The 27,896-nt window shown below is 48.1% G+C and overlaps 1 protein-coding gene across 13 annotated transcripts in view; it reads right to left on the bottom strand.

Annotated features, from left to right (window-relative positions):
• PICALM (phosphatidylinositol binding clathrin assembly protein) overlaps nt 1-27,896 on the bottom strand; it is a 592,332-nt gene that overhangs the window by 218,121 nt on the left and 346,315 nt on the right. For all 13 annotated transcript variants that reach the window (XM_085623164.1, XM_085623165.1, XM_085623155.1 and 10 more), the window contains exons 7-8: nt 14,755-14,861; nt 2,351-2,392 (exon numbers count right to left, since the gene is read on the bottom strand). In XM_085623164.1, the coding sequence (XP_085479290.1) occupies nt 2,351-2,392; nt 14,755-14,861 (149 nt within the window). The remainder of the gene's footprint in view (nt 1-2,350; nt 2,393-14,754; nt 14,862-27,896) is intronic.

Genomic DNA, 27,896 nt, shown 5'->3' with positions numbered 1-27,896 from the left:
AGGAAAAACACCCCCTTAATTGTATCTTGACAAACAAAGTTTGTGCACGTGCACGCAAGGTTGAGGCCAGCAAATGCCTCTCTGGTAGCACTTTAAAAACTCGCTTACTAAAGATCTCGCTTGAGCTATCGCATGCGCTAGCTCAGGCGAGTCCTAAAAACAGGGTTAGAGGAGTTTGGGGATATGCAGTGCTCTTGGAATTAAAAAAACGCAAGGAAAAACACCCCCTTAATTTTATCTCGACAAACAAAGTTTTAAATGCAAAAATCACATATCCACTTCACATTTCAAAAAATAAAAATTCTGGGTTAAAAAAGCCAAAGAGATTGGTAAATGGAAGGGAGACTGCATGGAAACTAAAAGAGCTTAAGCTACTATTTCTTGATTGCATTATCACAACAAAAATGCTTAATACTGGCAGTAGGAAAATAAAATGATATCAGAATCAGCAAATTTACAGACTTCAGAATATGTTGCTAGAAACGTGTTTTTAAGCATTTTCTATACGGCATGGCAACATTTAATTAACAGTCCGTGAATTACATATGCAGGGTCACCATTTTGGGACTGAGCTAACATACGTACTGCCACAATTATTATTTCAAGTCTTAGTTAAAAATTGGTTGACAATCCCCATGCAATATCACTCACACACTGATGGTTCTCCAGAGATCCGTGACCAAGGGCCCGATTTAGAATTTGGCAAATAGGTTACTCCATCAAAAACGTGACGGATAAACCGCCCGCCGTATTACAAGTGACATAGGATATAATGGACCTGTAATACGGAGGACGGGATATCCATCACGTTTGTGACGGAGTACCCCAGTCCGCCAAACTCTAAATCGGGCCCTACCTATTTTACAAATACTTAATCTCATCATTTACACATCTTTCTAACAATATTTCCTCACAGAAGTGCCCAACAACTCTTAGGGATCATAAAACTCCTCAATAATTCGATTTTTACTATGTATTCTTCACAAAATATAGAGCCCATAGGGCATATAATGTGCCCACATGCAGCACAGTAACTGGGGTCTACCAGTATACGGAGAACACGTTACTTTGAACAAAGTATCCATCAATAAGGGTGCTTTTAACATATCAAAAGTGTGGGAGCGTATTGCTAAAACGCCTCCAAATCAAGAATTTGGCTCCCAGATTAATACAGTGAATTAGCCTATGTGCATAAAGCTCATCCTCTAACAGATCAAAGCAATGGATAGCACAGCTATGAAGAAAAAATGAAACTGGTATGTTAATAAATTGAATTACCATAACTTGGATATGTTAGGAGTATCCTGCAACTAGGCGTAATGGCAATGCACTAGGTCTACACAAACAAAAGAGGTAACAGTTCCTATGGCGGGCAGTACCAGTATGGTATATTGCCTGATGGGTGGAGATAAGAGTGATAGGGAGAAGGTTCGTGGTAGTGTCTGTAGTGTAGGCCAGATACTCCTGGACGGTGTTCAAAGTGCCCTCACACACCCTTGCGGGTGCAAAGCATCATCATAGGGCGTTGCTCCTCGTGGGGGTGGCGCTGCAGTCCCTCACGGGCCCTTCAAGAGGGCTCTCTGTCGGAGATCTTTTGTTGGAGTAGCCGTAGTTGTGCGTGCAGGTGTGTGGGGATGGTGGGTGAAGTGGTGAAACTAAAAAGACCCTCAGGTACCCCAAACGGTTTATTAGTGAGTCCGTCGGGTCTAGATAAAATCTAACGGGGAGTGGTGCCTAGATAGCACTCTAATGAGTAGGGGAAAGGATAGGTGATCCTACTGCTCTCAACCCGTGTGTGAGGTTTTTAGAGTGAGAGTGAGGATGTGGGGTGGGTGGTCAACATGTTTCCGAAAACTGTTACCTCTTTTGTTTGTGTAGTTAACTTAGGAGCTTTGGTACAGGACCTACTTTCTAACCCTTGCTCCTTGTCCCCCCTTAGTGTGTTTACTAATGCACTAGGTCTGCCAGGTCCCGCTAACGTCTCGGGCATGATTCTATTAGAGGTGGTTATAGCCCCTGATTGTTACAGGTGTCCGTGAATATCAAAATATAGGTCTCTGTCGAACAATCATTTATTGCTAACTAAAAGATAATGTTTAGGGCCTAACAATCAGTCCAGTATAGGTCGGATAATTTAGTACCAAGACCTAATGACCACATTCCTTTGTACGTTTCTGAGAAGTTCAAAGCAAGAGAAACTGCAAGTATGAGGTGACATTAGTGACATTCGAAAGAAGTCTGGAGAAAGGCAAGCTGTCCTAGCATTACAAGCTTCACTTAAATTGAGAACACGGTGGAAAGTCTTTAATTGCAAGTACTTTTCTTTTCAATTACAAAGAAAGTGAATTACCTGAGAAAGATCTGGAATGTCTCCTCGATCAATCCCAACTTGCTGCATTGTAAAGAAAAAAACAGTTTTATGTAGTTTTTAAATTACGTTTCCAAAAACACAGAGCATAAATACATGTAACAAGCATGGAATGTGTTTTACCTTTGTTTGTCCATAAACCCACCCATGTCCCCCTCAGGTGACCAAAACATAATCTAATCTCTTGATATATATGTTTCAACAAAGAAATTCAGAAATCCAAAAACTGAATGGAATTAAAAATGCAACTGAAACAGCTTGTATTGCTGATGAATATTACAAAGGAAAGGTTATCACACAATGTTGTATGATTTACTAAAACGTCCTCCTACTCCCATAAAGAAAAGGCTGCTTATCTGAAGTTAATAAGTAGATATGGTCTCGACCCTAAGAATGCACTCCATACGCCATCAATCCAAGGGTTTGGCGAGCAGCCCTGAAGCCCATTGGCCTCGCAGCAAGGCTGAGTCACCCGCTGTCTCTGGTCTCAGCCGCTTCGTGGACTGTCTCTACTGATAACAAAATAATGTGCTTTGAAAACACTCCAATCAAATTAGCAAGTTTGGGTTCAACGTCCTGCAGACCGGCATTCATTTTTTTCATTCCGGTAGGAAACTTCTATTTTAAGACTATTTTAATTGTATTTAGATAACGATAAGGAATGCTAAAATATGTTGGCCAGACATTGCTTGGCGGATGTGATATCTAATTTTAGCACAAGACAGAATATACCAGTGGCGCTGAGAAACAGCACACTGTCAGGTCAGTTTGCATGGACAGGGGAAGCCGGTCCTGGGCAGCTGCAGGGTACAGCCCTGAGCAGGGTTGGATTGGGATTGAAAATCGGCCCGGGCACTCTAAAAACAAAGTGGCCCACATTTGCATATTGCCTTACCGCAAAACACTGATTCGGCGAAGTTTTTTTAATAAAAAGAAAGTGGGGAGGGGGCCTCTGACAGAGGCATGTTTCCTAAACTTTACTTGGATAAGAAAACATCCATGGATTAGTTCACCCGGGCGAAACACACCTGAAGACAAGTGAGGCCACCTCTGCTCAGGCCCCCTGCCCCCGCACAATCTGCATACATCAAGCGAGAGAGAGAGAGAGAGGGAGCGACACCTCTGCCTGTTGATAAAAGGGAGGTAATGGACGCCCTTCTGCCTCCAGAAAGGCCACTCAGGCACCCGCTGGCGGCACCCGAACACAGACACCGCCCGCAGGCTCCCCAAAAAAGCAGCCCACAGCTAGAACTCGGCCATCGGCCCCTCGGCCATTGCCCGAGTGCCCGCCTTACCAATCCGACCCTGGCCTTGAGGCGGTCTTTATAGAGGGGGGGTGGGCTGGTGATTGGGTAGTTTCCTGAAAGGTTGGAAGGTGTTTTTCTGTTGTAGTGGATCTGCAAAGTAGAGGAGCCTAGGAATAAATCTGCAAGGCTCTTATTTAAATTGTGTTTTTGTAGCAATCGCATGGAGAGATCCATTCAGCTGGTGCTGCAAAGTGAGTGGGGACTGGCAGGTTGCGGGGTAAGCGATTTGCAACCATACTGTGTTGGCCATCTTTTGATAAAATAAACAAATCGCAGTTTTATATAGTGCGGACATGAACCGAAGGTATCCGGTATCACTAGCATCCTATGTGCATGAGTGCATGGACATGGAGCGTGAGACATGTACTGTAGTAATACTGTGCATCTGGATCTCTCTCACGCGGAGCACTGAGGCCAGTGGGATATATTCTGGATGCTCCTTTTTCTCTGCATTCCTGTGCCTGGAGAGTGGAGACCCAAACACTGACCTGAGAAGCATGCAGACAGGGCTGTCTTTGGAGAATCAATGAAGACTGTGTTAGCAAGGTGCTGCTGACCAGTTCTTCCTGAGCTCTGCTTTTTGTTAGGGGGGAGGTTTGGGACTGCAGTTTTCTGTTGAAGTTGGGGATGTTTCTAGGCGGTGCCTCTCCTTTTGTCTTTCTCGGATTACTCCTTCAGGAAGGCTGACAATATCTAGATACAGAAACCTCACACTTCCACGGGCCTCTTTCTGAGTATCCCTGTTTGAAGCCAGCCCCATTGATCCCTGCTATAAGACTTAACACTTTGCACAAAGGCTGACACCTGAAAGGGAACCAACCCAAACTTGTGCTAAAGTTTGAGATAGTGGATCCACAACCCATATCTGAAAAAGCTGTATAAAACCCTCAGTCCAATGTTCTTCTTGCCCTAGAAAAGGGGAGCCTCGCAGTGTACCCTTGCAGTTTCTGTGTAATCCGTACTTGTGTCTTCCTGTCAGCTAGTTTCCCACAGGTGAGGGAACTTAAGCTGAAATCATCACTTTGAGGCTCTGCATGTGCCTAAGCAGCTTCGAAATCTGTCTGCCTGCCGAGAGAGGGAAGGAGTGTGCCTGGCAAAAGGATAGTCTGTGCAAGAGGAGAGGGCCCAAATGTTCCTGTTGAAAGGCACACCCAGAGTAAGTGGACGATCGGGAAAGATCAATCGAGGAACAGCCTGTGTAGCGAAGGGGTCCCCTGGACTCATACCGCGGTTCTTGGAGCTGTAAATATCAACGTACTATGGAATGTCAGTCTATGTCGTCGGGCAGCCTGCCAGCAGCCAAGTGAATGGTGCCGTCACCAATGAGAAGGAGAAAGACAGAATCATCACTGTAGGGGCAGCACCTCATTACCCTGGAGGCTGCAACAGCCACCATAAATAAGACTTGACATGGCAGCCTCAGATTTCACAAACGAAGTGGCAGTCTGCAGCTTAACCGGGAGGGCCGCCTGTGCCAATGACTGGTTCTGCCAAGTAAACCTGCCCCCAAAGCTTGTCCTGTAAAGACTGTCCCGCCTGCAGCAGCTGCTTCAGTAATCTGCCCCCAAAGCATGTCCTGTAAAGACTGTCCCGCCTGCAGCAGCTGCTTCAGTAATCTACAATGGAAGAGTCCACCCCATGATGGACCCCATGAAGGCAGGATCACCAATCATGCTCGTTGCACAGCCCAGATAGCCTTCGATCAGCAGCAAGTAACCATGGGACTTAAATGTACCTGGGGACGAGGGAGAGACTGAGATGCACGGGCAAATATACTGCACCTGTTTGAGAACCTTAGGTACAAAAGCTGCAAAAACATTAAACTGACTTCAATTCATGAGAATTTTTCAGTGAACCTATTCCTTGTCAACGCCCTAGTACAATATTTCAGTAGGGACGGTAATAGAGAGATCTTAATCATAGCAGGAGGGAAGAGAGTAAACGGTGATGAAACGGGCAATGCAGCACCTCATGGTTTATGGGCCACTTATTACCACTCTGTATGACATAATTGGATTGTGTAGCATTTAGTTCTGCTGTAAGGTTAAAAGTACTTTCTTTTTCATAAATACAAGCACTGGGCTGGACCTTATTTTATTATGTCTATTGTTTCACTGTCGAGTGAGGAGCTCTTGCCCCACCAAACCACTTCCCTGAGAAACCTGTAACTGATCGTGTTAGCTGCTCACAGAGTCAAGTGTGGAAAGGGTCGTACTTGGCCAAGTGTGTGGAGCCATAGCAGGAAGGACCCCAGCCCACCAGTCGGAAACAACTTCAACCACCATAGTTGTGGCTTATTTGCCCATGCCAGGTAGCCCTCGAATGGCATCTGACAACTATATGGTAGCAGGAGACACATTAGGAAATGAGGTCTCTTGCCCCTTCCCTTCCCAATCTTGTCCACAACCTAAATAATTACTTCATAGACCAGAGAAAAGCAGTAATGCACTTGGTCATCAATGCCTTATTTGTCACATCTCTAAGAAAAAAGAGAACGTTGTTAAATACTGCCTGCATTAAAGGGGATGGAGTTTGGCGCTGGCAAATTATGATGTGAATGTCCAAGAACAAAACATCAGGAGGGTCTGAGCTCTTGTTGGAAGAGGGGAATTTTTTAAAAGGTTACAATCAACGCTCTTTCTAGTAGATACCTTAACTGCACATACCTCACCTTTAGAATATCCCTAGGCACCACACTAAATCCAGAAGGCTTAAACAGCATTGCTCCCGTGTGCCAGTAGGTTATGTCCTGCGGCTCCACGTTGACTTTGTTCCGCTCTGGAAGTGATGATGGAGCTCCATCCTCACACTAACATCAGCTTCTTTCATGAGAAGTACCAGTGTGCAGATCTCAAGTTTGGGCCATTTTTAGATGGGAAACAGACACCATTCCACAGAACTAGAGGGCAGTGAGGAGTCTGTGATTAGATATAGTGTCCACCAGAAGGAATATGCTACTTACCAGTATGCATCTGTTCTTGGCATGTATAGCTGCAGATCTGTACACTTTTGCATAGATCGCTATCTGGTGTTGGGCCCGGATGTTTGCAGTTTGTTTTTCTTCTTGGACAGTCTTTGGAAGTCACAAGTTCGGTGACTCCTCCTTCGGTCCGTACTGCGCATGGGCTTCGGCTCCATCCTCAGATTGTTTTTCGCCAGCATGGAAAAGATGGAGCGTAGTGATAACAGTAAGAAACCCATGTGTGTTGTATCTAAATAAGATAGACTGGAACGGATACAGGTAGCCAGGGAGGCGGGTGGGCGTGTACAGATCTGCAGCTCTACATGCCAAGAACAGATGCATAATGGTAAGTAGCATATTCCGTTCGAGGCATATGAGCTGCAGATTGTACACTTTTGCATAGATTATATAGCAGTACCCAGCCCTAGCGGCGACCACCGGTATCCGTTGCAGCGGTTTGAAATCGTGTCTTTAGTACAGCCTGGCCCACACTAGCTTGTTGCTTGGAATGCACGTCTACACAGTAATGTTTTGTGAAGGTGTGCGGAGTTGACCATGTGGCTGCTTTGCAGATGTCATCTAAGGGTATGTTCCCTAGAAAAGCCATAGAAGCCCCTATCTTTCTTGTAGAGTGGGCTTTAGGTGGAACAGATAATTTTCTTTTTGCTTTGTGATAGCAAATTTGTGTGCACTTAACAATCCACCTAGCTATCCCGGATTTAGAGATGGGGTTACCTTTATGCGGTGGAGAGAAGGAGACAAACAATTGTTTGGTCTTCCTGAAAGGTTGCGTTCTTTGTATGTAGTACAACAAAGCCCTTTTAACATCAAGTGTATGTAGAGCCCTTTCCGCAACAGATTGAGGTTGCGAGAAAAAACCTGGTAATTCCACCGATTGATTAAGATGGAAGGGGGAAATGACCTTGGGCAGAAATTTTGGGTTTGTACGAAGTATCACCTTGCTGTGATGTATCTGCAAAAAGGGTTCTTGTATAGTGAGCGCTTGTATTTCACTAACCCTTGTAAGGGAAGTGATAGCTATGAGGAAAGCTGTTTTCCAGGTGAGGAACTGTAGCTCACATTTATGCATTGGTTCGAAAGGCGGACCCATTAGCCGTGTAAGAACTACGTTTAGATTCCATACAGGGAAGGTGGTGCCCTGGGTGGAATTATTCGTTTTAGGCCTTCCATAAAGGCTTTAATAGCGGGCACTCTGAACAGTGATAAATGCTGTCTGTTTTGTAGGTAAGCAGCAATTGCTGCTAGGTGTAGACGTATGGATGAATATGCCAGGTTACACCTTTGAAGATGGAGCAGATAGCATATGATGTGCTGTATGGATGCATCTAAAGGGTTGATTGTATTGTTACGGCAGTAAACAACAAATCTCTTCCACTTTGCGGCATAGCATGCTCGAGTGGTAGGACGTCTGGCTTCCTTGATAATGTTCATGCAATCAGGGGGAAGGTTAAGGTATCCAAATTCTAAGATTTCAGGAGCCAGATCGCAAGGTTGAGCTGTGCTGGGTCCGGGTGCCTGATTTCTCCATGGTTCTGGGTTAGTAGGCATGGGGACAGGTGCAGTTTTTGATGTGGTACTACCGATAGCTGTAGCAGTGTGGTGTACCACAGCTGCCTGGCCCATGTTGGAGCTACCAGAATGAGTGTGAGGGAGTGCTGCTGTAGTTTCCTTACCACTAACGGAATTAGCGGGAGAGGTGGAAAGGCGTATGCAAATTTGCCTGACCAGTTCATCCATATCGTATTGCCTTTGGACAATGGGTGTGGGTATCTGGCGGCGAAGCTTGGGCATTTTTTGTTTTGGTGTGTGGCGAAGAGGTCTATCTGAGGATGCCCCCACTTGTGGAAGAATGGGCGAAGAACTTGTGGATGCAGTTCCCATTCATGCATTTGCTGCGTTTGTCTGCTGAGCAGATCTGCCATGGTGTTTTGTATGCCTGGGACGTGCTGTGCCAGGAGAAAGATTTTTTGAGGAATTGCCCATCTCCATATGCTCTGTGCTAAGCGGGAGAGCTGGGGAGAGTGTGTCCCCCTCTGTTTTTGAATATAATACATCGCAGTCATATTGTCTGTGCGAATGAGGACTGCTTTGGCTGAAATTTGTTTCTGAAAGGATTTCAGGGCTAGAAAGATCGCCAATAACTCCAGATGGTTGATGTGGAGTACTTTTTGCTGTGGCGTCCATAGACCCTGCACTGTGAGGTGTAGAAGGTGCGCTCCCCAGCCGGAGAGCGATGCGTCCGTCGTTAGAATCACCTGAGGAACCGGGTCCAGGAACGGCCGCCCTTTGGAAAGGTTTGTGGTGTTCCACCACTGCACAGAGTGATGGGTGCGGCCGTCCACCAACACCAGATCCGTCAGCTGTCCCTGGGCCTGGTTCCACTGCCGTGCTAGGCACTCTTGGAGTGGACGCATGTGGAGTCTTGCATGGGGCACTATGAAGATGCAAGATGCCATCATCCCTATTAGCTTCATAAACACTCGTGCTGAGAGAGAGTGTTGAAGAGTGAATGTTTGGCGCAAGGCTTGTATGCTTGCCATTCTGGCTGAATTGGGATAGGCTATATCCTTGGAGGTGTCTATAGTGGCCCCGAGATATTGCTTTGTGTGAGATGGTATGAGGTGGGACTTTTGATGGTTCACCGTGAAGCCTAGCCGGTGGAGCAGTTGGATGGTGCTGTTTGTATGTTGCACACATAGGTCGTAGGACGCGGCTTTTATGAGCCAGTCGTCCAAGTAAGGGAAGACGTGAATGTGTTGTCTTCTGAGGTGAGCTGCTACTACCGCTAGGCATTTGGTAAACACCCGTGGTGCGGTGGTGACCCCGAAGGGGAGAACCTTGAATTGGTAATGCTGACCGTCCACCACAAACCTGAGGTACTTCCTGTGAGAAGGGTGTATTGGAATATGAAAGTATGCGTCTTTCAAGTCCAGTGTAGTGAGAAAGTCTCCCTGACAGAGGAGTGGGAGAACTTGTTGGAGGGTGACCATGTGGAAATGGTCCGAATGTATGAATGCATTTAGAGGCCGGAGGTCTAGAATGGGCCGTAGGGTCTCGTCTCTCTTTGGGATTAGAAAATACAGAGAGTAGACCACTAGATTTTGCTGATTGACGGGGACATGCTCTATAGCTTGTTTTTGGAGGAGGGAGATTACCTCCTGTTTGAGCAGTATGGTGTGTTCTTGTGACATTGTACGGTGCCTGGGTGGAATATTGGGTGGGGTAGATGTCAGTTCGAGACAGTAGCCTGACTGAACAATTAGTGTCACCCATTTGTCTGATGTAATGGTCTCCCAGGTGTGAAGAAAATGTTGTAGCCTGCCCCCGACTGGAGTGGAATAGTCTGGGGGAAGCGGCCCCTGCCTCTATTATTGTTTCCCCTATAACCACCTCTCTGATAGCCCTTTGAGAAGGTATTCTGAGGAGGGGACTTGTAGGAAATAGAGGCGTTATCGGCAGAGTAACCTCTGCCTGTGCCCCGAAAGGAGGAACGACGAAATGAACGTCTAGGGGTATGGGATTGTAATGCCCCCATAGACTTTGCCGTATCCGTGTCCTTTTTCATTTTCTCCAATGCTTCGTCCACCTTTGGACCAAATAGGTGTTGTTGGTCAAAGGGGTGATTTAATATAGATGCCTGGACTTCTGGCTTAAACCCTGAGATTCTGAGCCAGGCATGACGACGAAGCAAAACACTGGTGTTTATCGCTCTAGAAGCTGTGTCTGCTGCGTCGAGGGCACATTTAATTGAGGTATTGGTGATGAGCTTTCCCTCCTGTATTAGCTCCTGAGCCCTGTGTTTATGTTTGTCTGGGAGGTGTTGCATGATAGCCTCCAGTTCATCGTAATGCGCTCTATCGTAACGTGCAAGCAGAGCTTGTGTGTTAGCAATGCGCCACATATTTGCGGCCTGCGAGGCAGTGCGTTTACCAGACGCATCTAAGAGCTTTGACTCCTTATCTGGTGGGGGAGCCTCCCCTGAGGATTGAGAGTTAGACCGCTTCCTAGCTGTGGATACCACCAAAGAGTCCAAGGGAGCAGGTCCTTTAATATATGCAGGATCTGTGGGGGCTGCTTTATATTTTTTCTCTATCCTGGGGTTTAGTACCCTAGCTCTGACTGGGTCCTTGAACACCTCTGCAGCATGTTTGGTTACCCCTTTTAGCATGGGCAATATTGCTGAGGCCTTATCTTGTATATCAAAAGTGTCCAGCAGGAAATCGTCCTCAACTGGCTCGCTATGTAATTCTACCCCATTGTAGTGTGCCGCCCGCTGTATTAATTGGTGGAACCCCAGGGAGTCCTCTGGAGGAGACGGCCTGGATGGATAAATGTCATCCTGAGGCACATCTGGTACATCGGGGTTGTGGTAATCCTCCCATGGGTCTGGTGTCCCTGGAGGTGTGGGGTCTATTGGGGCGTCTGCCGGGTCATAATCTGGATCTCCATAATCAGGGTCTGGAGATGGGGTTGGAGAGCGGTGAGGCAAAGGTGGTGGAGATATGGGAGGTGGAGGAGGTGGAGGAGGTGGTGGGGAGGGTACTCTGAAGGGGGATGTGGCAGAGTCCTTCCGTTTTGGCGGTGGAGGAGGATGTGGCTTGTGTAAATGTCTTTTTTTGGAAGACAAAGTTAAATGACCAGTCTTTGGATCCTTTGTTAAAGTTTTTTGATAAGGATCAGGCGTAAATAGTTCTTCTGGCACCGAATCATCTGTCGGTGCCGATGTTTTCGGAGCCGAGGGCTTCGATGGTTTCCCCATGCGGGGTCTCCGATTTCTTCGGTGCCGAGGCGGTCTTCGGCGCCGGAGCGTCGGTGCCGAGGGACTTATGCTTATGTTTTATCGGCACCGAGAGTGCAGGTTTCGAACCCGATGACTTCGGAGCCGAACTGGGCGTGGTTTTCTTCGGTGCCGAACTGTGTTTTTCGGCACCAGGAGTAGGCTGGCTCGAGCCCGAGCCGCCGGGAGACTTATGATGCTTCGACACCGGGCCCGAAGGTGGGGTGATAGAAGCTGTATGTTTGGTTTTCCCTAGGCCTGGAGGCGAAGGTGTAACCTGAGTCTCTTTCGGTGTGGGTACGGGAGTGGGAGGGGGTAAAGTACTCACGACCCTCTGCGCCAGTGTTATCTCCTCCAGGTCAGAGTCGTCGGCCTCGGAAGCGCTGACGAGTTCTTTCTCCTGCTCTGTGTGCTGCTGCCCCGAAGCTCCGGTGTCGTCTCCGAAGATGTCGGGTGGAGCCGAAGTCGATGAGTGCGCCATGGTGCGTCGAGCTCTTCGATCCCGGATGGTCTTTTTCGATCGAAAAGACTTGCAGGCGGGGCAGTCTCGAGCCTCGTGTTCGGGAGAGAGGCAGAGGTTACACACCTGATGGAGGTCGGTGTGGGGAAATTTAGACCCACATTTTGGGCACTTTTTGAAGGGAGTCCTTTCCATCGGCCGAGACCGGAGTCGAGTGAGGCCCGTAGGCCGGTGCCGATGTCTGGAATCAAAAAGTGCCGCCGAGAGAGATGAAGAAGATGATTTCTCTTAAGAATCTCGATGGACGAAGATTTTCCGTCGAAGGTCGAACTGGAAAGGTTCGAAGCCGGAGCACGAAGTATCACATCCAAGCCCGAGGATGGAGCCGAAGCCCGTGCGCAGTACGGACCGAAGGAGGAGTCACCGAACTCGTGACTTCCAAAGACTGTCCAAGAAGAAAAACAAACTGCAAACATCCGGGCCCAACACCAGATGGCGATCTATGCAAAAGTGTACAATCTGCAGCTCATATGCCTCGAACAGAGTGTAATCAAAAGTAAGCAATATGTTCTTTCGATGGGTAGTTCTAGCTGTAGATTCCTTGCCTTCAACGTAGATGCCAAAGCAATACCCCCAAGGGGGTGGTCTTTGGAATGGCTCAAATTAAAAATTACTACAGAAACAAAAGGGCAAAGTGTCCTTCCGATCGGACCTGGCTGTCAAGGTAGTAATGCTTTGTTAACGTGTGCACCGATGCCCACATCGCAGCGTGACACATCAAGAAAATAATCTCCTTGTGCCAATGTAGTGGTAGCAGCCATTGTCCTGGTGGAATGGGCCCTCCGTCCTTCTGAAGGCTTCTTAGCCAGTACATAACAGATCTTAATGCAGGACTATCCACCTTGACAAAGTCCTTTTCAGCATTGTCGAGCCCTTCTTTGCCCCAGAAGACCGCACACAAAGCTGATTGTCCACCCGTTTGTTTTTGATGCGATCTATATGAAATTTCAAGACTCTTTTGGGGTTCAGATTATGGAGTTTTTCCTCCCCTCTTGTGAGTGATGAGGCAAAGCAAAGAATACTGGGAAAGTGACCGATTGCCCAATATGAACAGGATCATGACTTTTGACAAAAAGGCCATCCTGGTCCTCAACACCACCTTATCTCGGGAAAAAAGTGGTGAGACAGCTGCATTGCAAGAGTTTACAGTTCACTCATGCGACAAATTGAAGTTACCATGATTAGGAATACAGTATTCAGAGTCAGGAAACATAGTGGACAGCTGTGCATCTTTTTAAAGAAAATGCACATGAGCAGACTGAGATCTCACTATGGCATCATAAACTGTTTGAGGGGTGGGGGGAAATGTATCAAACCTTTTATAAACCTCATCGAAACAAATGATTTGAACAAGGACGGTTGGTTAAACGAACGCAATAAAAGCCAAAAAGTCAGGTAAATAACCTTTAATGCGGTCAACTGCAAGACCTTGCTGGGCCAGAGATGAAACAAACAAAATATCCGACAGTTTGGCTTGTAATGTCTCTGTATTGGATGTGTCACACCAGTCTACAAACTTCTCTGTGTAGACACACTTTGTAGAGGGTCGCCTGGCACAAAGGATGACATTCACAACTTTGGGAGGAAGATCGAATGCATTCAACTGCCACAGTTCAATCTATCAGCATGGAGGTACAGATTGCACAGGTTAGGGTGCAGAACCCTACCCTGCCGCTGTGACAGGAGATCCTTTGAAAGGGATAGCCTGAGTGGAGGACAGATGGAGATGGCCAGGCGATGCGGATACCACACTCTCTTTTCCCAACGGGATACAATGCGTTGTCTTGGGGCTGGCCTTTTCTGATCTTTTTTAGTCCTTGGGGTAAGAGAGGCAGCATGGAGGGTGATTTGGTTCTGAGATGGTAGGAGTTCACAGAATAAAAAATAAGATAACTGGGAGGAGTCTAACACAGTGCAGACAGGCAGGAGGAGATAGATGGGGAACAAAGAGAGTGGCTGTGAAGGTTGAAAGGAGTGGGAAGGAGCATTTGAGGTGGGAATGGAAATGGAGTATTACCTGAAGTTACAGGGGCACACAGAGACAGCAAACCATTGGGAGGATTATGGATAGATGGATAGAAAACTAACAGGAGCTGTAAGAAGGGACATATAACAGTTGCAGCATAAGAAGGAGATCTGGCGAGAAAGGTGAGGAAAGGCTAGAAAAGCAAAAGAAGGAACTGAATTATAAAGGGTTTGGAAGTAGGAAGGGGCGGAAAGGCGAGTGGATAGAGGAAGGGGAGTAAACACATGAGCAGAAGTAGCAAAAAGAAAGGACAGGGCAAAAGGTGTGTACAGAAAACAAAGAAGCTGTTATGTTGTAAGCAAAGAGATCTGGCCTTCCAAGCTCTTCCTCGCTCAGAAACAAGCGACAAGAATGCAAAGGACCAGAAACAGACAATATAGTGGAAACACTATTCATATCAAGACAGTTAGGACACAAACTTTCAATTGCAGCTATCATTTACCTTGTGTGCTAGAAGACATAACCTGATGAGAAGACTCTGCTGGGCTTTAACTCCCTCTCACTTTATGAGGCAGATTACACTTTAGTGAAAGGCTGTTTAAGATCTCAGGTAACAATAACGCAAACAATTACACACACAGCAAACCTAGTCGTAAAGCCAGTAAACAGTAAGTTCGCTACAAAATAATAGCACCAAAGACAACCAAACCACTGAGAAAATATTTTTAGAAAACGCATCAAAAGCTAGTCGGCACTAACATAAATAGAGTAAAGCTTGATTTTCAAGAATTATCAACTGCTCAAAGAGTTTTATGTTTTATTAGTGAGCTTACCTCAGCAACCTTTAAAAACTCTGAGATCCTGGTCATTCGAGTTAGGAATTTCTTATAGATGTCGAGGCCTTCTTTGCATTGTGTCTTTTTCATGTCAAAATACTTTTCTAAAGAGAAAAGATATCGTCAATAAAGAATGTAAGATCAATATGAACCGAAGAGGGACTCCACCACCAAACAATAAACAGCACAATCAATTGAAAAGAGCACAATTGTTTTCATTTTTCTGAGAATCAAACATCTTGTATGGGCTTTGAGACCTCTATAAACATTACTTCAGATTATTTGGAATTACAAACAATTTAATTAGTCCACATAGCCTTTTCTGTGCTACAGGATGGAGAGCCTCTGTATCTCAGTGTCTACAATAAAAGGTCTTTGAGGATCAGGATTGCGTATAATTTGAGCAGTGGAGAAGACATTTCTCAATGTCAGGAACATTGTGTTTTTTTAGCATTCTCCTAGAGAAACCAACATTCTTTTTTGTCAGTTGGGTGAGTGGTAGTACAATGCCTGATAAACACTGCATAAATTGCCTACAACAGTTGGCAAAACACAGGAACCTTTAAGATCTTTCACTGTTTGAGGAGTAGGCCGGTCTCTTACAGGTGAGACCTTACCGTCGTCCATTTTTATTCTTGACTCTTCAGTCAACACCATAAGAAGGTAACTTCTGTGAATTCAAAGAAATATTTCTCTGCCTTTGAACATAGTGAATTTTGTGTCAGTTATAGGGAACCTATGCTCACATAATGTCTGTGTTCAACAAGGAATTAGGAAAATACAAAATATAATTTAGAAACACCATCACAAAGGAATTCAGGAGATCACGGAAGATGTAATTTATGCTGATATGTGCCAATGGCATTACAAAGACTAAACAGCATTGCATGTATTCTGCAGCCTCGTCCACTGTGGTAAAAGCCACCTTCCACTCATCGCCCTACCACATTCTCACCAGAATAAATGCTCCCCAAAGTGTGGATGGTAGAAATCTTCAACTGATCTAATAACATAAAAATAAAATAACGTGGATACCGGTTCTGAATGATAATTTGGTTCTGTACTTGGTAATCAGCACCTATGTCTGTACTCACCTTAAGGTTTAGGGCTGAAAAAAAAAAAGATGCGGGTCCCTGCTGAAGAGGGGCAATGCCTTCAGGACTTACTTCAGATAAATGGATACATTGGCCCATATGGAATTATGGACCTTAGCACAAGCACAATGGAGCAGTGATATGGCAGAGAGGTAGTCCGGTGTTGGCTTCTTCTTTGCTAAAGGCATCCACCAAGCAATGATAGGAAGAAGGTATAGGACTGATCTTCTGCGATCTTGAACGGTTGTTCCACCAGTACATTTTTCCACAATAAGAAATACTTCCCGCAATGATGATCTCTAAAACAAACCGGTTTCTGTGCATTTCTAGGATTGTGGATTCTGGATCAAAACGTACCCACAGCACAGGAAAAGGATGGAGCATCTATAAGAACAAAGGATAATAATTCAACATGACCTATGGAGATGGGGATAACAACCAACTCTGTGATCCTTGTTGTGTTTAAACAAGAAGGAATAAGCATTAGGTGCAGCAGACCCCTTGGCTCGAAGGACGCTCTTTAAGGACAACATATCAATTTTTCCTAGATGATTGAAGCATTCTCGCAGGAAAAGTCCTATATGCACAACCTTTCCTTCCTTATACGTTGTCGTTCATCCTGTGAGTGATTTCCACAACTGCCCAATTGGCATGGATTTAATGCTTGTTTCACCTGAGGGTACTCCACTGGGAACCACAGGGAATATTATTCTATCTGGCCATCCTGCTCACACTTTCTCGCGTTGTGCGCCCACCTGAAGAGTTCAATCTGTTAATGCTATAGAGAAGGTAGGCTTATTCATGACTGACCAGAGAGAGTGCTTCAAATCCTCAGGTAAGCCCTGATAAAAATTTGCAGCTGCTGTCTGGTTTATCTAGGCCATTTCAGTATACAGCTGTTGGAAATGGGTGATATAACTGATTAACTCACAGGATCCCCGTCACAAAGTGAGTAAGCCTGAGTCAGAATCTGGTTTGAACTGACCTTTCCCAAAAATGCTGCTGGACTGAGTACTTCACTAAACAAGGACTATTCCTGTTAATCAAAGGAGTTGGCACAAGCAGAGATGAGACAAAAAATACCCATGACTTGGGGGGGAGGAGCCTAGCGCGCAACCAAGATGGCCGCGTAGGTGCGAGGCTCCCGAGGACCTCCGCGACCTCCTACGATTATCCGGAACATATCCTGTCCCAGATGAGGGGACTGTGTTGGTGAGCCTGAGCTGAGGTGGCACCCGTTTTCCGCTTCCAAATCGGACCTCGGACACCGGCTTGAGCACCGATCGAGGTTTGCGGCCTTCTCCTAGCCGAACCCCGGATTTGCGCTGTGGGGCGATCCAGTGACGAAGTGAACAACAGCGGCGGGCAGGGCTTGGTGGCTCGCGTACCCCGCACTTTCACTTTCGCTTTCGCACCCCCCTTGCTGTCTCTGCGAGGTTGGGTCGCGGGGCTTTGTGTGTTGGTGTGGCCTCGCCGGGGGACCCTGCCTGCCCGCCGGCTGTGATCCGCCCCGCAGATCTGAGGTGCCCCCCCCCCGGAGCCCGTGGACCGGCTTGCCTGCCTTTCACGACGTGGCTGGTGCGACCGGGAGACTGGGACCATGGCCACGAAACAAGATGGTGACCGTGCAAAGATAAAATCGACCCGGCGTGGCGCAGTCCATCAGTCCAACAGCATGGACCGATCTACCCTCCAGAAGGGATCTCCCGAGGTGCCACGCAGGTCCCCTGAGGGCCCTACTGATGCCCCCGATCTGCCCACGGATCTGACTCTGCGGGATGTCATGGGCGCCATCGCCGAGATGAAGGCCTCGGTGGGCCAGCGTTTCGATACACTGGCGCAGAAGATCGACTCGGTCCTCGTGGATGTTGGCCTGGTAAGGGCCGATCTTTCCAAGACCAACGACCGAGTCGATTCTTTGGCCCACACCGCATCGGGCCTTACGACAGATGTGGCGGCCCTACAAACGGAGGTGCGCCGGCTTGCTCGGGCGAGTGCGCTGATGGATCGCCGCCTGGAGGACTCCGAGAGTCGGGCCCGGAGGAACAACATCCGTATCATCGGGGTGCCTGAGGGACGTGAGGAGGCGGCGGCGGACCTTTTCGTGGAAGACCTGATTGTTACCCATCTCCAGCCACGGGGGCTGAGTAAATTCTTTGCTGTGGAGAGGGCCCACAGGGTTCCCGGGGGAAGGCCTAAGGTCGGAGCCGCTCCGAGACCCCTCATTGCCCGGATTTTTAATTTTCGGGACAGAGACGCTATCCTGCAATCCTCCAGACTACAGGGACCGATTAGACTTGACAATATGGACATTAATTTTTATCCTGATTTCACCCCAGCGGTCCAGAAGCAGAGACTGAGCTTCCTCGGTGTCAAACGCCGTCTCCGGGACCTAAACCTCAAATACGCCATGCTTTTCCCAGCTAAGCTGCGAGTGGAGGTGGATGGTCGCACGCACTTTTTTGATCGTCCCGAAGCGGCCAGAGACTGGCTGGACACTCTGTCTGGGGATCGTGATCGGGGGGGGTGTGGGGGGAGCGGCGGGGGGAGAGGGCTCGCCGGATCAGGACTGAGGGACTAATATTAGGCCTCGCTCGGGACAAAAATGATGCCACTTTTGACCATACGTCCGTTCGCTTAAGTTCCCCTCCTATGGAGGTTGTGTGGGGTTTCTTGGGGGTTCTCCCTCCTCCTCTGGGGGTCTAGTTAGTTTAACTATCTATGGGGCGACAGGCACACTGCACGTTGGGGGGGCTGTTTGGGCTCATGCAGGGGTGCAGGGAGGGGGGAGTTCTGTTGGGGTGGGTGGGCAGGGATGGGGTGTTGTTCGTTATCACAAGGCAAACTTATTTTTGTGTTGGTTCTAAGGTGCTCTCGGGGGGACGAATTATGGTTTCTGTGTATGATGGGGGGTAGGGAATTAACTTTGTTGTCTTGGAACGTTAATGGACTGGGGGACAGGATCAAACGAGGTGTGGTCCTGCAGTTTTTGAAGCGACTCTCGCCCGATGTAGTCTTTCTGCAGGAGACACACCTTATTGGCAATTCCTTCTGTGCCATGAATCGGCGTGGCTACCGCCTCGTGGCCCACTCGGGCTTCACGTCAGGCTCAAGGGGTGTGGGTATCATGGTAAAGAACTCGCTCCCGTTAGAAATTGATGAGGTGCTCCACGATGATAGGGGACGTTACACTGTCTTGGTGGGGAGAATGGAGGGCAAAGTGGTTGTCTTTGTGTCAGTGTACGTCCCACCGGGGCTGCAGTCGACCACCTTTGCAGACCTGGGGCGCCTCCTCCTTGGCCTTCCGGGGGGGCTTCTGGTGGTGGGGGGGGATTTCAATGCGGTGGTTTCTGGGACTGTGGATCGTCACCCCCCTAGGGACCTCCCCCGGGCACAGGCGTGGCTATCCGGCCTCTTGGACACACTGGGATTGGTGGACTGCTGGCGCTTAAAACATCCCACGCAGCTGCAGTACACTTTCCACTCGGGGGCCCATGGTAGTCTCTCCCGGCTTGATTATGTCCTTGTCCCGGCGGCCTATGTCGGGAGGGTGGGGGAGGTGCGCCATTTGGCACGGGGTATCTCGGACCACTCCCCGCTCCTGTTACATTTCGATGTCTTTCCGAGGGGTGAGGGCAGGGTGGTCCCAATCAATTCCTGGTACCTGCGCGACCCCACCATTCGCGCTGACTTGATTAAATCCCTCCAGCGATATTTTGATGAGAATGTGGGGTCAGTGCCTTCGGCTATCTCCCTGTGGGAGGCCTTCAAAACAGTACTCAGAGGGGAGGCCCTATCCCTTATTTCCCACGCCCGGAGGCGCGAGCGGGAGGAGGTGACCCGGGTGGAGGCTGAAATAGCCGAGTTGGAGGGTAATCTAGAAGATGGGGTGACGGATGCTGCACTACATGTCCTCCAACTCAAACAAGCGGCTTATAGGGCCCTCGTTACGGAGGCGGCCAGGGGCCTTAGTAGAGAGCAACAGGGGCGACTGTATGATGTGGGTGATAAGGCTGGTAAACTGATAGTGTGGTTGGATAAAAAGGAGAGAGCGAATCGTGTGGTCCCGCTGATTGAGAAAACGAACGGTGTGTGTGTAACTGAGCCAGAAGAAATTGTCTCCTGTTTCGCGGATTATTTCCGCGAGGTGTATTCCCCGGTCTCTTCTTGCTCTGAAGAGGATTCCCGTGCCCTGCTCAGGGATATCGCGCTGCCGTCCCTTTCCGGGGAGGACAGGGTGTCGCTGGACGCCGCTCCCACCTCCGACGAAATCGCCCTCGCCATACGCTCGGTCGCTTCTGGCAAGGCCATGGGCCCGAATGGTATACCTATCGAGTTGTATAAGTTGCGACCGGATACACTGGCGCCCCACCTCCGCGCAATGTTCCTGGCGGCCCACTCGCTGGGCTCCCTCCCGCTTAACCAACGTCTGGCTACAATCGTGGTGATCCACAAGGAGGGGAGACCTCGGGACCGGGTTACTTCCTATCGGCCTATCTCACTACTGAATGCGGAGCCCAAAATTCTCGCCAAGGTACTGGCCAATCGGCTGGTCGGGGTGGTGGGAGATCTGGTTCATCAGGACCAGTCCGGCTTTATTCCCCACCGCAACACAGCCCTTAACCTGCGGCGTTTGCATGGGGTGCTCGCGCGCGTCCCATTTATACGGGAACCGGCCATTTTGGCGTCCTTGGACGCCACCATGGCGTTTGATACGCTTGAGTGGCCATACATCTGGGCGATGCTTGCGAAGTTTGGATTTGGCCCAGGATTCATCAGCTGGGTCAAATTGTTGTATTCGGGCCCATTGGCGCAGGTGGTGGTGAACGGAAGAGTATCGGCCCCGTTTGAGCTGGGCCGGGGAACGCGACAGGGCTGTCCCTTATCGCCGCTTCTTTTTGCGCTTGCCTTGGAGCCCCTGGCGGAGTGGCTGCGGTGGGAGCCTTCCATCCGTGGTCTCCGTTGGACCCCCGAGTATGAGGACCGCGTATCCCTATACGCTGATGACATCCTTCTGTACCTAGCCTCCCCACGTAAATCACTTATAGTGCTGGTTGATGTTTTACACTCATTTGGTCGTAACTCCGGTCTCGTCATCAACTGGGCTAAATCGTGCGTGTATGTTCTCTCTGGGGAGGCTCCTATTCTCCCGCGGGGCTGTCCGATCCAGATCGCCCCGCAGGGATTTCGGTACCTGGGTGTCTTCATTACTCTGGACCCGGAGGCCCGGTATGAACGCAACCTGCTTCCCCCCCTCCAGCGCCTGCAGGTAGATGTGGCACGCTGGCGGCGCCTGCCGCTTTCGCCGCTCGGCCGGGCGGCATTGTTCAAGATGATGTCTCTGCCACGTTTCCTGTACGCTTTGCAGAACACTATGGACTTAGTCCCGGCGCGCTACTTCCGTGAGGTGGAGAGTCTGCAGCGCCGCCTGTTCTGGGACGGGAGGCCGCGTATTGCCCTGGCGAAGTTGACGCTCCCATGGTATGACGGGGGGATTGCCCTCCCGGATATTAAACGGTACTATTGGGCCTCCCAGCTCGCTGCAATTAACCATGGCCTATACGGGCCCGCCTTAAACCCGGCATTCGAAATGGACAAGATGCTCCTGCCAGGTGGCGAATACAATCGAGCGCTCTATTCTAGCGCGCCAGACGCTCGTCTGACGGGCCCCACGCGTGTCATGGTGCAAGTGTGGCACGCAGCCAATGCAGCAATGGGGTGGAAGGACCGTTTGACCCGGGCGTCACCACTATACGCGTCTGAGCGGTTAGGCTCCCTGTGGACCTCTAAGGGCTTTGAGAAGTGGGACATAATAGGTATCAGTAAAGTGGGGGATCTCTGGACGAGGGGAGGATTTAAAACGTTCGATATGCTGCAGACGGAATTTCAGTTGCAGGGCAGTGAATACTTTCGGTATTTGCAGGTCCGTCATGCGCTGGGCTCCGTCTTCTCGGACGTTGCCTCCATCCCGGAATATTCCCCCCTGGAGGATAGAATGCTGGATGGGCACGTCCCGGACGGCACGATCTCACTGATATACAAAAAGCTGATAAATGACCGCTCGGGCCTGTTGACTGCCCTTCGCGCGGCTTGGGTTGCCGATGGGCTGGAGTTGGACGACGAGGACTGGACCTCCGCGGTGGCCTCCCCGAAGGAGGTGGCCATACCGGCTCGCCTTCGCTTCGTCCATCTCAAGATACTCCACCGGGTCTACATGACGGGGCCAAAGCTTCTGCGTATGGGCTATGCTGTAGATGGGTTGTGTAAGCGTGGGTGTGGTGCTTTGGGGACCTTTTTGCATATTTTGTGGGAGTGCCCGGAGGTGGAGGGGTTCTGGCGTGGTGTACATGAGGTGCTGCGACTGGTTACGCATGTGGCGCTGTTGCCTGAAGCGAGGAGATGCCTGTTGAATGTGTGGGAACCGACTGATTACTCGGCGCCGCAGACGTGGTGGGTGACTCTGGGATATATGATAGCCAAGCGTGATATTGCTCAACTGTGGGGATCCCAGAGGCCCCCGACGGTCTCGGCCTGGACAGAACACATGGACTGGTGCATGTTTCGAGAAAAGGTGGTGTATGTGGCGAGGGGTAAGCCTGGGACATGGGTGAAAGTATGGGGCCCCTGGAACGCCTACCGCGGGGGTATCTGTGCACCACCGTTGCTGCCTGATACCTCGCCAGCCCCATCCCCCTAGCCGACTCATTCCCCCGCTGCCGGGCATTGGGTTCCCCCAGTCCTCGCTCTGCTCTCTTCCCCCTCTTTAGACTTCTGTGGATAGTTGGGATCCCCCCTCTAGGGGAGCACGTGCTGCTATTTCCGATTGTGGGTTGCCTTGTGGGTGTGGTTTTCTTGTTGTTCTTAATTTAAAATGAAACCGTATAGTGGGGTCTGGATGATGTGGCTTATGACGTTGTTACCTCCTGAGCATGCTCCTTTGCAACACCACGTGTTCCATAAATGTATGTCGTATGTTCCTGTCATTGCTAGCGGCCGGCCGGAAGGTTGTAGGCCCATACTTGTATACTCTTGAGACTTGTAATAAACGGTTTCAAAAAAAAAAAAAAAAAAAATACCCATGACTTAAACTGATCAGTCTGGAACACATGGGCTCTGGACAAAAACGCAAATTGCACAGTACTATGGAAGCTTGGAACATATAGGACATCTCTATATCTTTTCTGGTGGGATCATTTGAGTACTAACTGGTGTCCTTTAAATGCCAATTTTGAAAGTGTGGCTTACGATGATTGGCAAACTCACATTATTTACTATAGAGGATCTTGATGAACTAGGAACATGCCCTCCGGTAGCAGGAAGTGCCATGATTTCATTTATTGAATCAAATAAAAATAAAAAAGACCTTTCAGGCCTGGTGGTTTCAAGATACAATCGGCTCTTGCTGCAATCTGTTGCATTGGGTTAACCTCTGAATCCATGATAACTTAGGTACATGTTGGACCTGACAAACTGTCACATACCTGAGTCCTGGACAAAAAGCTGTTAGTAGTTGGATGCAAACCCAATGCTGTCTACATCTAGGTACACAGAGTGAGTGAAGCCTATATTTTTGTAAACAGACTGAGAACGAGGAAGCTGGATGGCGAGAACAGATACATTCCGCTGTCTGTGGTGCTATGCAGAGAATGGTGGCTTTACATCAACGGAAATACAAGATGTGTGATGGTTCGCAATAGCCCAGGTTTATGATTTTTAGTAGACCATGGTTTAGCGTAGATATCTGTGATGGTGGTAAACAGCCCACACCTGGAAAGAGTCCCAGCTCACCTGGTGGAAATCCAGAATTAGTTCAGTACAAAACAGGTAAGGAGTACCAGATTCAAGGTTTGAAAAAGAAGGTAAATATGATCATGTACCCCCCATCTATCCCCAAATAACCAAGGGAAGCCAGATAAGGAGAACAAGCTTGCAAGAATGAGAAGTGGTGGTGAACTAGCAGCAGGAGGAAAGCCCAACAACTGCTGTTGTCAGGCAAAGGCACATAAGCTGTTCTTCCATCTTCTACAGCCTTGCCACCAGTGCCCCAGAAACATTTCCGGTTGACGTAATTTCGCCCACTACATGTCCCTCTAGCGTCAACTGAACCAGTCTCCATACCACTGAAGAGCCCTTTTGTGAATTATTCACCATGTGCTAATCTTCTTGCTGGATGATCATGAAAGTTCAACAAAGGCATGGCAAAAACCAGCACAAAGGTATATACAGGACTACTGACTACTATATAATAGTTAGCCTGACCTACAGTACACCTGGTACTGAGAATGCAACACTAGAAGGGTTTCCAATACTTTCCAATTCCCTCGGGAGTGTGTTCCCTATCACTACTCAGAGTGTCGTGGTGTGTCGAATTTAAATTCGACACACCACGACACTCTGAGTAGTGATAGGAAACACACTCCCGAGGGAATTGGAAAGTATTGGAAACCCTTCTAGTGTCGCATTCTCAGTATCAGGTGTACTGTAGGTCAGGCTAGTTGTTGTTTACAATGCGTTGAGAGGGGGCGGCCTGGCCTTTCTTTCCCCCGTAGCTCCTATTGCGTTGTACTAATAAATAGTAACAAGACAATCAAAAACAAATTTTTAAAAAGTCATATTTTAAATATCGCATTCTTGAAGGTGTTGCAAAGACTAGCAAGGATGCCACCAAGGATCACGCATAACACCAGCCTTTTAGTCCTAAAGGCTCCTTTATAGACCTACAATCTACCAACCAAGCGCAATGAATGGAGAAGTGTCTTCCTTGTTCTCTATGAACCGCTTCAGGACCTCACTAGGGGTATGGGAAGTCATAGGATTGCTGCTACACATTACAGTTCCCCTTTCCTTTGATTGCATTCAAGACCAGCTATCATCCATTTAAACTTTGCAAATGAAATTGAAATGTAAGAAATTTTGCAAATGTTAAAACTAAACGAAAATTGAACTGGTTTATTTACAAATCTTTTCTCGTGAGTAGGTGCATCGTATTCTAGGAAATTAATGAGTAAGTCACATGCAAGCAGGGAGCAGGGTACACCTAGTCACAGCGAAAACTTTCTGAATGCTATCTCTTTTTTTATTCAGTGATGTCAAGACCTGGATATCATAGACAGAGACAATGACTGCAGCCTGCAAGTAAGCACACATTTTATTTCAAAGCAGTAAAATACACGGATTATCTGTTTCATGACCTGTAATCATGTTTTTTTCTTTTTATTTTATCCACAATCAATACTTTATACGGTAATAGCCATAGGTAAGCATGGTAATGGTAGAAGGGGGGCAAATGTGGTGTGATGTCAGAAACAAAATGTTCTATATGAATCTGCAGAACAATGATAAACTATTTCAAAAGTCAAGCAATGAAAACAAAAGTTCTTTCTCAAACACCCCCCCCCCCCCAAAAAAAGAAGAAATGTTTGTCGCTCCAGGCGGATGAAATTAAGCTACATTTGACAAACAGGATATTTACGGGAAAAGTAGTTTGTTTTAGGAAAAACAAGTTTGATGCCAGTAATTGTTGTCTGGATTTAATTTCGGTGAAATCTTAAACAAGCATCTTAACAATCACTCAAGGAAAGTGGCAATTAAGAAACAGAATCCTGTTCAAGCAAATCTGATCACGTCCTCACCCAGTGGGGTAACCCAGGATTCACAGACGCGGGATTTGTGGACTTTTCTGATCCTAAAATACACTCTCAAAGAAGGATATTTATCAGACTCCCAAATTTAACACCAGAGCAAGGAGACTTCATAGGCTGGCTGGGCAGCAGAAGCAGATGAACACTTGTGTACTTTTGGGGTATTCACACACCAACTGCTCGTTTTTTTTAGGTCTCGCCTACGCATCGCGCATGCACTGCGTAGGAGGACCTTTAGCTTTCGTTCTGCTCTTTTTCGAAGCACATACTCGCGCTTGTGGCTTCATCCACCTTGCGGGAGCGCGCAGGGGCGCGCCACAAACACGAGTATGTGCTTCCAAAAAGAGCAGACAGCTCTCCCAAGCGCACGCGTGCCTTGCTTGCCTCTGTCTAGCTCGCGCTTCTCGTTTTCGGAATGACTGTTTAGCACCTTTGTAAGGGCGGCATTGTGCAGGTTTCATCAGCCGCCCCTGGCAGAGAGAGACTCTGATACCATGGGGCTGCGGCAGTGCTTCCGGTATGAGATAATCCTGCAAGGGGACAGCCGCAGACAGACTCATGCTGAAACCCAAGCCGCCTTGCTCACCTGAACAATGCAGTCACCTGGGCGGCTCTGGAGGGCTTCCGCTCCTCCGCTCGCAGGCCCTGACCGAACACCTAGTATGCGCCATTATTCAAGAGGTTTGCCAAGAGCGCCCAGCGGATTAATGCATCTGCTGCAATGAATTACGCCGCCATACTAAAACAGCTTCCCAATATAAAATGCCAAGTGATTTTACCTTCCACTGGAAAAACAAAAAAACGTGCAATAACGTGACATAGTGTATGTACTTTCAAAGATCAACTAGGCCACTTCGCAAACCTTTGTGCATCCTGTGGATTCAAATTCTTTGGGACTGGCTTAGGCTTTCATGCTCTAAAAGTCGATAACATGCATACCGTCTGGTTGCAATAGGAGCACACGTTAAGTTCCAGCGCCTGGAAGCCGCCAGACTATCGCAGGAACCGCTACATAGCCAAGTTAGCAGAGTAACTGTGCGGTGTTAGTTCATTTAAAGGAAGAAACTACAATATTTCTCTTACCTAAAAGAAAGATGCACGCAGTAGTGGCCGATACAAATGTCCGCATACAGGTAGAGGGCATAGTAGAACTGTGCCCTCTAACTGACTTTTGGTTTAATTAAAAAAGACATGTCAGGAAGCCGACACCCCCGGCTTTCAAAGAGTAATTCCTGCCGTTTTCGCTGTAAATTTGGGTTTGCTCGGTTGTTGCACCCTTCTCTCGCCAGGAGATAACAACCAGCACTCCGAGTGCAGAGGTCACGGCGCACCCTTCACTGCCAGGTAAGCTCACGTCCGTGTTATGTGTCTTTGCAACACAGCTCCAGATCCTTTCATCTGCCCCCTCACACAGGGGTCCTGTATAGTGTCAACTTGATCTCAGACCAGTCATTTGATTTAATGTTTACCCACGGGTTGTGTGAACAGGCAGGAGTTATAACAGGTGATCTATTACAGGCCTATGGGGCCCAAACTGCGCGTCATCTGTCTAAAAAATGAAAATCTACGGCACTGGCACCAAAATATAAGTGCCATCCATTAGCGAATGAGATAGCTAAAAAGGCCGTCCATGTTCGCAAACTGCAGTGGTTTTGAACCTGCGAAGTGTCACTCAATAAGTGTTTTGCAAAGTATGGAAAATGACATGGAATTGTACTTGCTGCAGGCAATGCTTTTTTTTTTATATCGGGTTAATCGACAGTAAGATCTCATTAGACCATACAGTAGGCCCACAAACAGCCAAAAAGCGGACTCTTCTCTGACTTGTCAGACCAGCCCTTCCTGTTGCCCTTGTAGGCCAGTTTGACCATGAGCATCAGTAAGGTTCAGATTAAGCCATTTTCTTCATAATGTGACTCTGTCAAGTCAAAATATTGGCTCCATCTTTAAAAGCCATATTTTCTATGCCTACTAAAAAGCAATGCTGAATAGACCCTTCAAGCCCACTGCCCTCCACATTTTGCTTAGCATATGCATTGCTGGCTGCGAAACCATGGGTGCACAGCTCTGAGCCTGCTTTTCTGGCCAAATGGTTTGATCCTGGGCAAATCACTTGCTCACCATCTGGCTACTTTCCCTCATTTGAATAATTTGAGAAGACTTAAAAGGGATAAGCCCCAGCTCTGTTCTTAATATCTTGAAATGTTACACTTAATAATTACAGAAAACTAAACTGAACAATCTCTTTGATTGCTGGGCTGCTGGTGAGGGTCCCACTGCAGGATCGGCGAGACCCCAAGGCTGCAGGTTCCATCCTTCTATTCAGTTGACACAGAGTGAAGACTTGTTGCATCTCTAAACGTCAGTTCATCCGCTCCACTGCTACATTTATTTGATGGAGTCA

This window comes from Triturus cristatus, chromosome 8, assembly GCF_964204655.1.
Source record: "Triturus cristatus chromosome 8, aTriCri1.1, whole genome shotgun sequence".
Lineage (NCBI taxonomy): Eukaryota > Metazoa > Chordata > Amphibia > Caudata > Salamandridae > Triturus > Triturus cristatus.
This window is presented reverse-complemented; position numbering and strand designations above follow the sequence as displayed.